Genomic DNA, 13,465 nt, shown 5'->3' on the forward strand with positions numbered 1-13,465 from the left:
GCAGGGCGGACAGAGACCTGTGGCGGCCGCGGGGCGGGAGGCCGAGGAGGCCCCGGCCGGGTGCGGGGAGAGGGCGGCGCGGACTGGGGCGGCCCGGGTGCGGACCCGGGAAGACCCCGACACAAAGGCCGCCCCGAGGGCGGCGGCGCGGGAGGAAGAGGGGGAGAGGGGGTGGGTGGGGGAGGGGCCGCCCGCCCCGCCCGCGGCCCAGCCACCGGCGGACAGCGGGTTAAGCATCTCGATGTGGAACTTCCGGATGTGACCACAGAGAGAGGGAGAGACCGGGAGAGACCGGGAGAGACCGGGAGGCGGGGAGACACCGAGCCACCCAGCCGCTGGCAGCCCTCCGGCCGGCTGCCGCCAGGATCCCCCCGCCGCCCCCGCCCCCCTCCCTTTGCCCGCCCGCGCCCTCTCCCAGTCTCTCCACCACCACCACCCCGGTCTCCCCAGTCTCCGGGTCCGTCGGCCGCGGGCCGCCCCGATCCTCCCGGACCCCGGGGGCGGGGGGGGGGTGAAAGGACTGGGGGCCTGCCCCCCGCTCACCCCTGCCCCCGCCGTCATGAGCCCCTCGCCCTGACCCCCGCGGGGGGGAGGGCGCCGGGGGTCCATGCGCGTAGCCTCCGCGCTGCCCGGCGCGGGCCACTGACGGCGGCGGGGGTGGGGGGGCCGGGCTCCCGGTCTCCTGCCCCACCCCCTGGCGTCCGCACCGCGGCCCGTCGGGGGCCGCTGCCCCGGGCTGCGCCCGCCCTGCCGGCCAGGCCCTGGAGGGACCCGGGAGCTGCCACCGGCATCAGCCCATGGCCCGGAGGGTAGGTCTGAGGGTGGGCACCCCGCGTCCCAGCCCGGCCGCGCACCCTGTCCCTCCGTCGTCCCCCGCTCCGGCTCTCTGGCCCCCGTCAGCCAGTCCCGCCCTCTCCACGTCTTTCTCTGCCTCCCCTCTCTACCCCTGGTCTCTCCTGTCTCTGCTCCGGGTCTCCTCCTCTCTCTATCCCCGGATCTTCTCTATCTCTGCTCCGGGTGTCCCCCTCTCTCCACCCCTGGATCTCCTCCTCTGACTATTCCCCACTATTCCCCGTCTCCTCTGTCTCTGCCCCGGGTCTCCCCCCTCTTTCCACCCCTGAGTCTCCTGCTCCATCTCAGGTTCTTTCTCCTACCCCCTCCTTCCTCTTCTGTCCTCCCCAGTCCTCCTCCCCGGTCTACTTTTGTTCCAAGTCCTCCCGAGGATTAGGGGTGGGGACAGTACTGGGTAAGGGGTTCTCACCAGGCTGGGCCAAGGAATTCTCTCTTCTGTGGTCCTGGGGATGGGGCAGTCGGAGGGGATCGGGCAAGGAGGTGAGTACGCACCTTTGGGGGTGGAGGGGGTGGGAACATGGCAGGCTGTGAGGGACCCATTGCACATCTTAGGAACAGTTGGATTCAACTTCAGGGCTCAGAAGTTAGGAGAGGAGGAAGAGAAAGAGATGGCGAGGGGGACATACACACACAGAGCCCTCGGCACACACCCGCTAGGGGCAGGGGCCAGGGCTACCCAGGGGAGGAATGTCTGCATCCTTCTGTTTGAGTCTCTTTGATTCTTTGAGCCTGTTTCCTCAAGTCCAAGGAGAGGGTTTGGCCCTGTGGATTAAGGCCCCTCTGGCCTCCCCAGGGTGCGTGCTTTTGTGATGATAGTGGTTCACTTTGGGGCGGATCGCACAAGTGGGTTGTGCCGTTGTACGGGCTTACACTTCGGTTCAACAAGTGTTTATGAAATGTGTGCCAGGTGCTGTGCTGTATGCCTCATTCATTCATTCACGCATGCGCTAAATACCAAGTTCGGCCATTCACGCATGCGCTAAATGCCTCATTCATTCATTCACCCACTCATTCCTTCGTTGCTGTGTCTAGAGTTTAGTTCTTGGGGGGCGAAGGGGGCGGACTCACATGGTGAGTGGGGTGTGACAGGTTGTTAAGGCAGAGTCAGATGTGCCTATTTGACAACTGTGGGATGAAATTGACGGGGGGGGCAGTGTAGACATACATTTATGCATAAATGACGTGCTGTGCTGCTTTTATGGGAAGTCTCCCGTGAGTATCTCTCTCCTGTATTTTCTCTCCTCCATCCCGCTCTTTCCCCTCCTCTGTCTGTCGATTGTATCTCTGTATCTCGTTCCTAGTCTCTCTCTGAATCTCTCCATGGCTAATCTCTCCATGGCTCTCTCCCCTCCTTGCTCTGGGAGGAGCTGGGAGTTACCATCAGCTGATCCCTGACCCCCACCCTGACCCTCAGACCTGAGACCTGGGTCAGTGTCTCTCCTCTGGACCCTCGTGCCCACACATCAAGAATCCCTGATGGAACATTTTTCATAGGCCAGGGGTATAAGAGAAGACCGTGGCGCCGGGCTCTCAGACCCACCCAGACAGTTCCACGGGACATCCACGGTCGAAAGGTGGCAGAACTCAGACCCAGGGAGTGAAAGGGCTGGTTCGGGGAGGCAAGGAGCGACATCTGGGTGCCAGGGTAGGGAGGTTTCCTGATGCCTCCCTGTTGTTCTCCCCTTCTCGCCTCCCCCCAGTACGATGAGCTGCCCCACTACCCAGGCCTTGTGGACAGCACTGCAGCCCTGGCTGGCTTCCCAGAGGCAGTGCCCTCGGCACCGAGAGCCCCCGGGCCCTATGGCCCCCATCGGCCTCCCCAACCCCAGCCCCTGGGCTTGGACAGTGATGGCCTGAGGAGGGAGAAGGATGAGATCTACGGGTGAGTGGGGACAGGACTGAAGGCTCTGTGGGGTCTTGGGATGCGGGGCCCTTTCTTTGAGCCTCAGACTCTCGTGCTCTGTCTTGGTCTTTCCATCTCTTCCCCGGGTCTTCTGTCCCCTCCCAGGTGCTTCCATCTTCTGCTCGTCCCCTGCTCTCCCCTCATGAACTTTCTGTCCTGCCTCCCCCAGACACCCACTCTTCCCGCTGCTGGCCCTGGTCTTTGAGAAATGTGAATTGGCCACGTGCTCCCCCCGGGATGGGGCCAGTACTGGGCTGGGCACACCTCCAGGTGGTGACGTATGCTCCTCTGATTCCTTCAACGAGGACATTGCTGCCTTTGCCAAGCAGGTGGGCATCCCCATCTACTGTGTGCCAGAAGAACCAGGGAGAAGGGGTGGGCAGGAGACAGGATGCACCCTCCCTGGTCTCTCTCTTCCTCCCAGGTGCGCTCTGAGAGGCCCCTCTTCTCCTCCAACCCGGAGCTGGACAATCTGGTGAGATCTCTGCCCTCCTCCCAATGCTCCTTCCTCCGCAGGGGTCTGCTATCCCAACCTCCATAGCCCTGGGGTTGGTTATGGGAGCAGACAGGAGGTCATCAGACCCACTTTCTCAAACAATGGTAATTATTGCCATTTTACAATGAGTACAGCCTAGAGTTTGAGAACTGGGACTGATGGCCTGAGTTCAAATCGGAGCTCTGCCACTCACTAGTTCTGTGAACCAGGACAAGGAGCTGAATCCCCTGTGTCTTGGTTTCCTCATCTGTAGCTAGTAGCTTTTCCTATCTCATAGGGCTGTTGTGAGAATATAATGAGCTAACAAGAGTTGAACACTTAGAACGGTGCCTGGCACAGAACAGAGACCAAATAGGCATTAGCTCGTCTATCAGCCAGGACAACAGAGCCCATGCCGAGATGAGTGTAGGGACTCGGCTGCCAAGGGCAAAGGAGAGAAGAGAGGGAGAGAGGAGGAGAAATATCCTGGCTTCTCCCTTTTTTTTTTTTTGCTTTCCAGCTCCAGCCAGGGCTTCCTGTTGCATGACCCCTTTGGCAAAGGGGTCTGGGAAATGTAGTTTACAGTCAGAGGGTGGGAAATGGAGCAAGGGGCAAGCAGACAAAAGATGGGGTATTTTTATTACAGCAGACATTCATTCACTTCTCTTGCGATGGATCCTTTCCCGTCTCTTCCACCTCTTGCTTCTCTTTCTCTGTCTCTGACTCTCTGGCATTTCATCTTTCCTTAATTCGGGGTCTCTGTCTCTGTTCCCTGTCGCTCTCTGACCCTGTGGTTCTGTCCCTCTCTGCCTGTCCTCTGGCTTTGTCATTCTATCTCACTCTTTCTGTTCTTCTCTCTCTCCTTTTCTCCCCTTTCTCCTTCCTCCTCCTCCTTCTTTTCCTCCTCCTCCTCCTCTGGTCCTTCTCCCTCTTTCTCTCTCTCTCTTCCCCTCCTCCTCCCCTCCTTCCGTCCCTCCTTCTCTCCCCTGCTCTGTCTCTTCCTGTCTCAATTTTCAGATGATACAGGCCATCCAGGTGCTCCGTTTCCACCTGCTGGAGCTGGAGAAGGTGAGTGCTTCTCACTTCCCCTCACACCCTCACCCCCCCCATCCCTCCCCTTCTCACCCCTTCCACCCCTCCTCAGGCCCTCTGCCCACTGGAGTTGGAGCAGAATGCTGCCCCATCCCTGTACACCCCAGCCCTGGCTCCCGGGTGGCCCCCCCAGTACCCCGGTGCCCCCTCAGGTCCACGACCTGTGCGACAACTTCTGTCACCGCTACATCACCTGCCTCAAGGGAAAGATGCCCATCGACCTGGTCATCGAGGATCGGGATGGCGGCTGCAGGGAGGACCTCGAGGACTACCCGGCCTCCTGCCCCAGCCTCCCGGATCAGGTGGGCTGGGCATGGGCCACCAGGCATCACCCCGCAACCATAGCTGTGAGCGGACACAGCCAGGCTACAGCGTGAGGGTGCCCCCACCCCCCAGCCTCAGCCAGCTATGCCTGACCACCGGGCATGCGCCAATGACGCAAGAGCGGCTGCGCAGACCAGGACACACCCAGATGGCAGCACATGCGCACACATGCATACACGTAGACTTAGCTGTACCCACACAGCCTCAGACACAGCCACGCAAACTCGGTCCCCGCCATTCTCGCTCGTGGCTAGATGAGCACATATGCCACCTACTCAAACATACGCGTCCCAGCCGCAGAGCAGCGTCATACGCTGCACACCCCGAGTGAGACCCGCACTTCTAGAGCAACAGCCACCACGACAGACGGAGCCAAACGGTCCCAGATCCTGCCACCTAGATTCGGACACCGCAGCACTTAGACCCAGCGCGGCGCGAGTGCAGGGCCTGCGCACACGCAGACACGTGCCACCTTCACCACACGACAGCCAGACCGCAGCAGGTACCCACGCTCCGTGCCGTGCTGGGTACCGATGGACAGTGACGTAAAAGCAGCGCAAAGCCCGACCCGGACCACCCCCACAAGGGGGTCACACCTGCCCCCAGATACAGGCACATGGCCGTGCCCCGGCACAGACTCGGGCAGGCTGCCCACAGCAGTCACAGACCGGCCTCGAGGACCGTCTGCCATACAGCCCACGGTCTGCACATGCGCAGCGAGAACCCCGCTCTGAGGCCTGGCGGTGTTCCGCGTTTTCGCGGCGTCGCCAATACACACCCGTGGCAGTCATCCGGCCCGGTGTAGTCACGAAGCCACACGTGCAGTAACCACACACACCGTCTCACAGAGAAGACAACCCATCTCTTGAACAACAGACGCAAACTTAGGACACCGTGGGCTCGTGATCTCAGGAAGGTACACGAGGTCATCTCAGAGAAGGACGCAGGCGTGAGTGCACTGACCCGGGCCACACCGCAGTCTCAAGGCAGCTTCAGGCACACCGCTGTGGACACGCACCCACGGCGTCCCATCAGACCCAGCGCTAGAAGAGCCCCAAGAACCTCTGCAGCCAAGATCAAAAGCCTTCGGACTGATGATCCCACCGTTTGCACACCCGTCCACCATGCACTCAAATACACAGTTCCATACAGACATGCCACACCCGGGGTAACCTTCTCTGAGCTGTGGCATCTCCAGCCTGGCCCCCCCAGGATACAGATGAGATACCCATGGTGGGCCATGGCAGGCTGCGGTGGGACAGGGTGGGGGGGGGGTGTAGGAGTTGGGGGGCTGCTTACAAAGCAACAGGCAGGGTCCAGGGCAATCAGGACAGGTGGGGTGCCCTGGGATTCAACAAGAGCTGTAACCCACCCAGTCCACCTCCCAGCAATGGAGCTGAACCTTAAACTGAATGACAAAGAGGGTTTGACACAGTGTGTGCAGGTAGGTCAGGCGCCTAGGACACAGAGCTGGGGCGGAGGGCTGATCTAATGCATTGTCCAGTTCTTCAAAGTGTATCAGAGTCTAGATAAAGCACAGCCTGAACCCTCCACCCACCCTGCAATTCGGAGACACCTCCCCACCCCATCTCTGAAAAACAGAAGTTGTTTTTTATCCCCCCTAAGTTTAGTGCAAACTCATTTGGCAGCTTAGTCTGACCTGAACTAATGAGAGGCTATTTATAGACTTTATTTATTCCACTTAGTTAAATATTCATCCATTTTGCTGCAGAAATGTTAATGAGTCTGATGAGGAGGTTAAGCCCCAGACCCTGCTGGGGGTGTCATGAAATACACAGTGTGTGGGCAGATTTAGTGTCTACAAAGGGGAACCGTTCTATGGGCACCCGGCTGGCTCAGGCAGTAGAGCTGCGACTCTGGATCTTGGGGTCTTGAGTTGGAGGTTACTTTTAAAAATAAATTAAAAAAAAATTAAAATGTGGAAAGTTCTAAATTCTGAAACACTGCTGGCCCTCTAGGATTTCAGCTAAGCTGCTGTGGATCTCTGTAAGCTCACGTTTATGGGGCGACTGCTGTGTGTCTACGTGAATGATCTCACCGAGTCCTTTCCAGGCTCTGTGAGGTGGGGACAGTTGTTTTCTTCTGTTTTCCAGTTAAGGAAACAGAGGCACAGAGAAGTGAAGCAACTTGCCCAAGGCCACACAGCCAGGAAAGAAGCAGAGACAGGATTTACATTCAGGTGTCCCAGCTCCAGAGCCCATGGTCTCAGTCACTGTGCTATAGGGCACCCAAGCGTTGCACTGACTTTTAGCTCTTGTTTTCCAGAATAATATGTGGATTAGAGACCATGAGGACAGCGGGTCTGTACATTTGGGGACCCCGGGTCCATCCAGTGGGGGCCTAGCCTCCCAGAGTGGGGACAACTCCAGTGACCAAGGTAAGAAGCCTGGGAGGTGGAGGGGAAATGTGGGAGTCAGTCTGAGGATTGAAGTTAGACAGCAAGTAGGACTTCCAGAAGTGCAAGGATAATAGGGGTGTGGAGTGGTCTCTTGGGTAAGGGTTCTGGGTCCCTCTGATCTCCCTGCTTGCTGCCCACAAACACAGCTTGCCTTTCCTCCCTCAGGAGATGGACTAGACACAAGTGTGGCCTCTCCCAGTTCCGGGGGAGAGGACGAGGAGCTGGACCAGGAGCGGCGGCGGAATAAGAAGAGGGGGATCTTCCCCAAGGTGGCTACTAACATCATGAGAGCATGGCTGTTCCAGCACCTCTCGGTGAGAGCCCTGGGGCCCGGGTGCAGGGTGGGCATAGAGAGAGAAGGAGAAGGATGGCCACACGGAGACTGAGGCCCGGAGAGAGACCCAGAGATGGGAGACTGAGACTCGGGGGAGATACAGAGGGTGAATTTCAAGGGATGGGGCCTGACTCGAGCAAGCATCCGTGAGTGCTAGCTGCCTTCCAGGTGCCATTAGGGCTCAGTCCTTCCCCTAACCCACCAGCCATTCACATCCCCCCCACCAATCACCAAACAGAGCCTATGAGGTTGGGGCTGGGAGGTTCCATTCTGTAAGCGAGGAGCCAAGAGGTCTCCTAGCCAGACGTGGGTTCAGATACGGGCAGTGGGCAGTTTGGGCTTCTCGAGTGCAACATGCTGCCTTGTGGAGGGAGCTGGGAAAATACAGGAAGAGTGAAAAAAAAAAAGTCAGGGAGAGATGGAGTCCCAGAGGGACTGAGACCGGGACAGCGAGAGACATGCACTGAGACATGCACTGGGACCCTGATAGAGACTCAGACAGGGCCCGTGCTGGGCTTTGCCTCCCTTCTGGTGCTGGAGCCCCCACCCTGAGCTTTGGTCTCCCTAATGAGAGCTGGCCAATTAGCCCCTAATTGCTAGAAGAGGTGGGGGCGCCCACAAGCATAATTGCCCGAAGCTTGGCTCCGCTTCCCTCCACTGGCCCCTGGGGAAGCCTGGAGCCGCTTAAACAAGCTGAGTCTCTGGGCCCTGCCCCAGCCTGGGCTCACCATCCCCACGGGGCCGGGCCCTGGAGGTCAGATGGCAGCTGGGCAGGCAGGGTGACTCTCTGCTGGTGGTCACAGCACCCATACCCCTCGGAGGAGCAGAAGAAGCAGCTGGCGCAGGACACCGGGCTCACGATCCTGCAAGTCAACAACTGGTGAGTGACCCAGGAGGCTCCTGTGAGTCCCTGGGCCAGCCTGGGTGGGAGGCCGGGCGCTGTCCACGGTGCTGAAGGAGGCCCCGAAGCCCCCGGGAGCTTCTCCTCTCCCCTCCTCTGTCCCGTCCTCTTTCCAGCTCCATCTCCGTGTGTGTGTTCATTTCGGCCTCTCTCCTACTCCCTCTTTACACCCTCCTCGGTTTCCACAACCCCCTCCCAGGTTCATCAACGCCCGGAGACGCATCGTGCAACCAATGATCGATCAATCCAACCGCACAGGTACAGGGAGAAAACGGGGAGAGAGGGCCTAATGTTCCCCGGGGAGTATCAAAGCTGGGGCCCGCATATCCTGGGGCTCAGCCTGCACCCCTCAACCTCCTTCCCAGGGCAGAGTGCAGCCTTCAGCCCAGAGGGCCAGCCCATGGGGGGCTACACGGAAGCTCAGCCACACATGACTGTCAGGCCTCCAGGTAAGTCCCCGCCCCTTAACTAACCCTGCCCCCACCACACCAGGCCCCTCCTCTCAACGAAGATGCCCCACCTTCTGGGATCCAGTTCAAGAATTATGCAGTAATTCATTTGCATAACAGTGGAGCTGGGGGGACCGTCACAGATTTCCTGGAGCCCACTTCACTCCGCCCATCCACTGGAAGGTTCTACTTAAAGGACTAGTACCTTTTTAAAAAAGATTTTATTGGGGTGCCTGGGTGGCTCAGTGGGTTAAAGCCTCTGCATCTGGCTCAGGTCATGGTCCGAGGGTCTTGGGATCGAGCCCCGCATCAGGCTCTCTGCTTCCCTTCTCTCTCTGCCTGCCTCTCTGCCTACTTGTGATCTCTGTCAAATAAATAGATAAAATCTTTAAAAAAAAAAAAAGATTTTATTTATTTTATTTGAGAGAGGCGAGAGCGCACACACGCATGCATGTGTACACACACACACACACACACACACACACACAAACGCTCGCACGCAGGGTGGGGGTGGGGTAGGGGTGGAGCACCAGAGGAAGAGGGACAGATGGACCCTGCGAGGAGCACAGAGCCCACCGTGGGGCTCGATCTCACAACCCTGAGATCAGGACCTGAGCTGAAACCAAGAATCAGAGGCTCAGTGGACTGAGCCACCCAGGCGTCCCAGGTCTAGTACTTTCTTAAATGATGACTCAGTCTGTCTTGGTAGTGGGATCCCCTGGGGAGGGAGACGGTGGGAGGGATTTGGGGCATATGGGAAAGTCAGGGAAGACGAACAACCCTCCTCTTTTCTCTTCCAGGGTCGATGGGAATGAGTTTGAACTTAGAAGGAGAGTGGCATTATCTATAGATTCAGGACAAATGTGAGTGTCCTATGTCTCGGGGTTCTGGGTTGGGGGTTATGTAGATCTCAAAGCTCTGTAAGGCCTCCAGATTCCAATACTGCGCCCACCTGGAGGGGGTCCTCGTGGGTCTGCAGGGCTCAGTGGGAAGATGGTTTATCCAGCCACCCGCTCATTCATTTGTCTGTACGTGTGTCCATCCATCAGTCATCCACTTACCCACTCTCCATGCAAACACACATCCACTCAATCCGTAGTCATCTGCCCGCCCACCCACCTGGTCAGCCGTCCACCTCCGCACCAATCCAGCCGCCCACCCGTGAGCCACCCATGCCTCCGTCCACCACCGGTCCTCCAACCAGCAAATACATCAACCCAGTCTTCCACCCCCATCCACACTGATCCGCCCCCTCCAAAGCTTCACCCGCCCACCTGCCCACCCAGTCAACCGCACACCCATCTGTTCACACACCTCCGGCGGACATGAAGCCCTTTTCCGGATCCTGACCAGTCTCAAACAGGGTCCTGCTCTTGAGAAAATTTGAGCTTTGGAGGAAGTGAACATCAGAAAGGAATGATGGTCCAGAGCAAGAGGTGGAACAATACAGAGCTTGCTTGGAGGAGGGAGACGTCCCCTGGCCCTGAGATAGCAGGAAAGACTTCAGAGAGGAAGTAACTTCTAGGTAGGGCATTGAAGGATGAATAGGAGTCCACTGGGGAGAAGAGGGAGGGGCAAGAGAGTAGGGTACATTCTTTCACTCTCCCAGGTCTTAAGACTTCAGAGCATCTTCCTACTTAGTCTTCATAGAAAACCCCCAAGAGGGAGAAATTATTATTTTTGTGTTACAGATGAGAAAAATTGATGCTCAGAAAGAAAACTTCACTTGTATAGGTTCACTGAGCTCAGAAAAGTAGAGGGAATAGTGTGTGCAAAGGCCCAGGGTTCAGGAACTGCCTGCAATTTCTACAACACGAATCAGACCTTGACTGATTCCGAGTTAAAACTCTTCTGTGGCTCCCTAGTGCCCTGTGGTGAAGTCCAGAATCTTCAGTTCAGCACCTCTACACTCCCTTATTCAATGCACATTCCCTGAGTACTTGTGTGCCTGGCCCTGGGCTGGGTAGTGCTGGGGACACAGCAGTGACCACAACAGCCCAGCCCTGCCCTCACAGGGCTTCTTGTCCAGTGGGGGAGAGTGTTTTCAGACAATGATGCCCAAAGTGGACAGGGCTGGGATGAGGGAACCCAGGAACTGGAGGAGCCCAGAGGGAGTATCAGACCCAGGCTGGGAGGCTTCAGGGAAGACTTCCTGGAAGAGGGGACTTGGGAGCTGAGACCAGGAGAACCGAAGGTGTGACGCAGGAAAGGAGGGAATAGCATATGCAAAGGCCCAGTGCACTTAGTAAACTCAAGGCTATGAGACAGCCCTATGCCCCCATCACCACTGCCTCCAGACGGATGAGGGGGAAGGAGTACTGGCCTGGGCTGGCACCAACAGGCAGGCTGGCAAGTAGTGAACTTGGGGCCAACAAAAAGGCTGGGAGATGGGAGTGGAGACCTAAGAGAGCTTAGGCATGGAGCCTGGGAAGGAGAGGTGGATATTTGTCCAGGGCCTGGCAGGTCGGTAGGGATCTCAGCTCTGCCCCAACCAACCAAGGATGGGTGTGGCCTGGTCTGAGTGTCGCGGGACCTCAAAAGAGGTGGAGGGGTTTCCCAGTCTCTCTCCTTGTCTTCTTTTCTCTTTCTTGGTTTTAAGAGTCTTATCTGTTTTTCCATCTCTGTTGCCTCTATTTCTAGTCCTCGTCCTTCCCGCCCTGCCTCCCTCTGCACTCCTCTCACTGTGGGGCTGATGTGGGACCAAACCCCTCCCCACTTCCTGACTTGGCCTCTCATCCCCTCTCCACAGACCCCCGCCTCCGGACTGTGACCACTAAGCTCACACCTGGTTCCGGTCCCCGCCTGGCCCCCTGACTTCAGGACCCCACCTCCTAAGGTCCCCAATGCAATGCCTACCTCCCTGGGGCCCCACCGGGACATGGGGGCCTGAGCACCCACTTGAGGGTCTCTCAAGGACAAAGACAAGGCCCCTAGGCCCTGCGCCCCACTTCTGCCATCACCTCTGCCTGGAGCCCAAACTGAGATCCCAGTCCCGGGTCTTAAGAAGATGGTGGCTGGGGGGGGTCCCCTGCCTCCAGGCTCGAGAAGGGACTGGCAGTGGGCTGCGGAGGTCAGGGAAGGAGGGTCAGCCGGATCCGACATTTGGAAGAGGTCCCCTCGTCCTGCCAGCCCACTCCCCGCCCCTTCTCTCCCCTACCTCCCTTCACGGACGTCTTCTACTTTTTTTTTAATGATAAAATCTTTAAAAACAAAAAGCCGCCAATCTGAGTTCTTGTGTGTCTTTCGAGATTCAAATTCTCATCGATTTGAAGCTCATGAACCACCAATTATAATAATTGATACTCTTTTCTTTAAAAGATTTTGTCAGAGTGAGAAAACAAGCAGGGGGAAGGTTAGAGGGAGAGGCAGACTCCCCGCTGAGCAGGGAGCCCGATGTGAGGCTCGATCCAGGACCCCGAGATCATGACCTGAGTCGAAGGCAGACACTTAACTGACTGAGCCTCCCAGGTGTCCTAATAATTGATACTCTTTATCCCCACTGTCCCCAGGCACTCTGTATCAATTAGCTATTGCTGTGTAACAGACCATCCCAAAGCTTTGTGGTTCACAAGGCCAACTCTTTTTTAGCTCGTTATGCTATGGGTTGGCATAACTAGGCTCTGCTGGGCAGTTCATGTGACTTCAACAGGGCTCTGCTGTGTATCTGTGGCCAGAGATGGGTCAGCAAGAGGGCTTTGCTGGCCGGCAGCAGGGGCCACAGGAGGTTGTCCTGTTCATTCACACAGAGGCTCAGCTGGCCCTCAAGAAGGAACAGAAGGGCCCAAGGCCTCCGGAGGTCCCAGCTCAGGTCTGACTCCTGGTTCTCTGAGCTGCATCCTCTTGGTCACAGATCTCAAGGCCAGCCAGATTCAAGGGAGGAGGCAGAGACTCCACCCCTTACAGGGCGGGGACGGGAGCCTGCAAATTCACAGCGCAAGAGATGGGGACTCGGGGAGGATGAAGAAAAATGGCCCCTTTTGCATCAGTCTTCCACACAGTGGCTCCAAGATGACTTTTTTCGTTTGTCCCATGGGACACAAATGCAGTTACCCCGGGGTGTCCTTGAAAACTCTGTGTGGCCAACAGACCACCAGGCTGCACAGCAGGGAGGTCATGAACCAGACTCTAGCCCCAACCTACCTGGGTTCAAATCCTCATTTGCTCTGTAATACTCACTCTCAGGACTGAACAGACCTGAGCTTGGAAGGGTGAGACCCCCAGAGCCCACCTCCAAACACCACTCACTCACATACTCATCTTTTTTTTTTTTTCAAAATTTTATTAAATAGAGAGAGCATGCCTGTGAGGGAGAGGCTGGGGCGGGGCAGAGGGAGAGGGACAAGCAGACTCCAGCAGCGAAACTTCGTGGGGCTCCTGACCTGAGCTAAATCAGGAGTCCGGGGCTATACCTACAGGGCCACCCAGGAGCCCCTCATATATGCACCTCCTAACACGGCGGCCTCTGGAACCTCCTAATGCAAACACGGAAACTGAGGCCCTGTGAGGCCTGTGATCCACAGACGCCCTCAACCTCCGCAACAAGGTGCACGTGGTTCAAATCTCACGGGTCAGTTGCCAACTCCAAGAGCTGCCAATCCTGCTGTTTTGTTCCCGAGCTGCCATGGAGCTCAGTGCAAACTGTAAGTTGCTTGGGTTTGGACCCTTGTCTGTGGCAAATAGCTCAGTCCCCCTTCTGCGCCTCCGACCTAGGCGCTC

The 13,465-nt window shown here is 57.4% G+C and overlaps 1 protein-coding gene across 2 annotated transcripts; it reads left to right on the top strand.

The window, feature by feature from the left end:
* Window positions 1-660: 660 nt before the first annotated feature.
* Window positions 661-11,964, top strand: MEIS3 (Meis homeobox 3). Of its 2 annotated transcripts, none has more exons than XM_004767478.2 (13): window positions 661-809; window positions 2,553-2,734; window positions 2,925-3,084; window positions 3,180-3,230; window positions 4,248-4,298; window positions 4,475-4,624; window positions 6,933-7,044; window positions 7,231-7,379; window positions 8,203-8,279; window positions 8,500-8,558; window positions 8,666-8,749; window positions 9,550-9,612; window positions 11,499-11,964. In XM_004767478.2, exons 1-12 carry the CDS (start codon window positions 798-800, stop codon window positions 9,597-9,599), a joined length of 1,137 nt encoding a protein of 378 aa, XP_004767535.1. In that variant the 5' UTR covers window positions 661-797; the 3' UTR covers window positions 9,600-9,612; window positions 11,499-11,964. The 2 variants fall into 2 exon arrangements, with proteins under 2 accessions (XP_004767535.1, XP_004767536.1); XM_004767479.2 differs by having other exon boundaries at window positions 4,526-4,624.
* Window positions 11,965-13,465: the final 1,501 nt, after the last annotated feature.

This window comes from Mustela putorius, unplaced genomic scaffold, assembly GCF_011764305.1.
Source record: "Mustela putorius furo isolate JIRA1106 unplaced genomic scaffold, ASM1176430v1.1 tig00000196_pilon_pilon_pilon, whole genome shotgun sequence".
Lineage (NCBI taxonomy): Eukaryota > Metazoa > Chordata > Mammalia > Carnivora > Mustelidae > Mustela > Mustela putorius.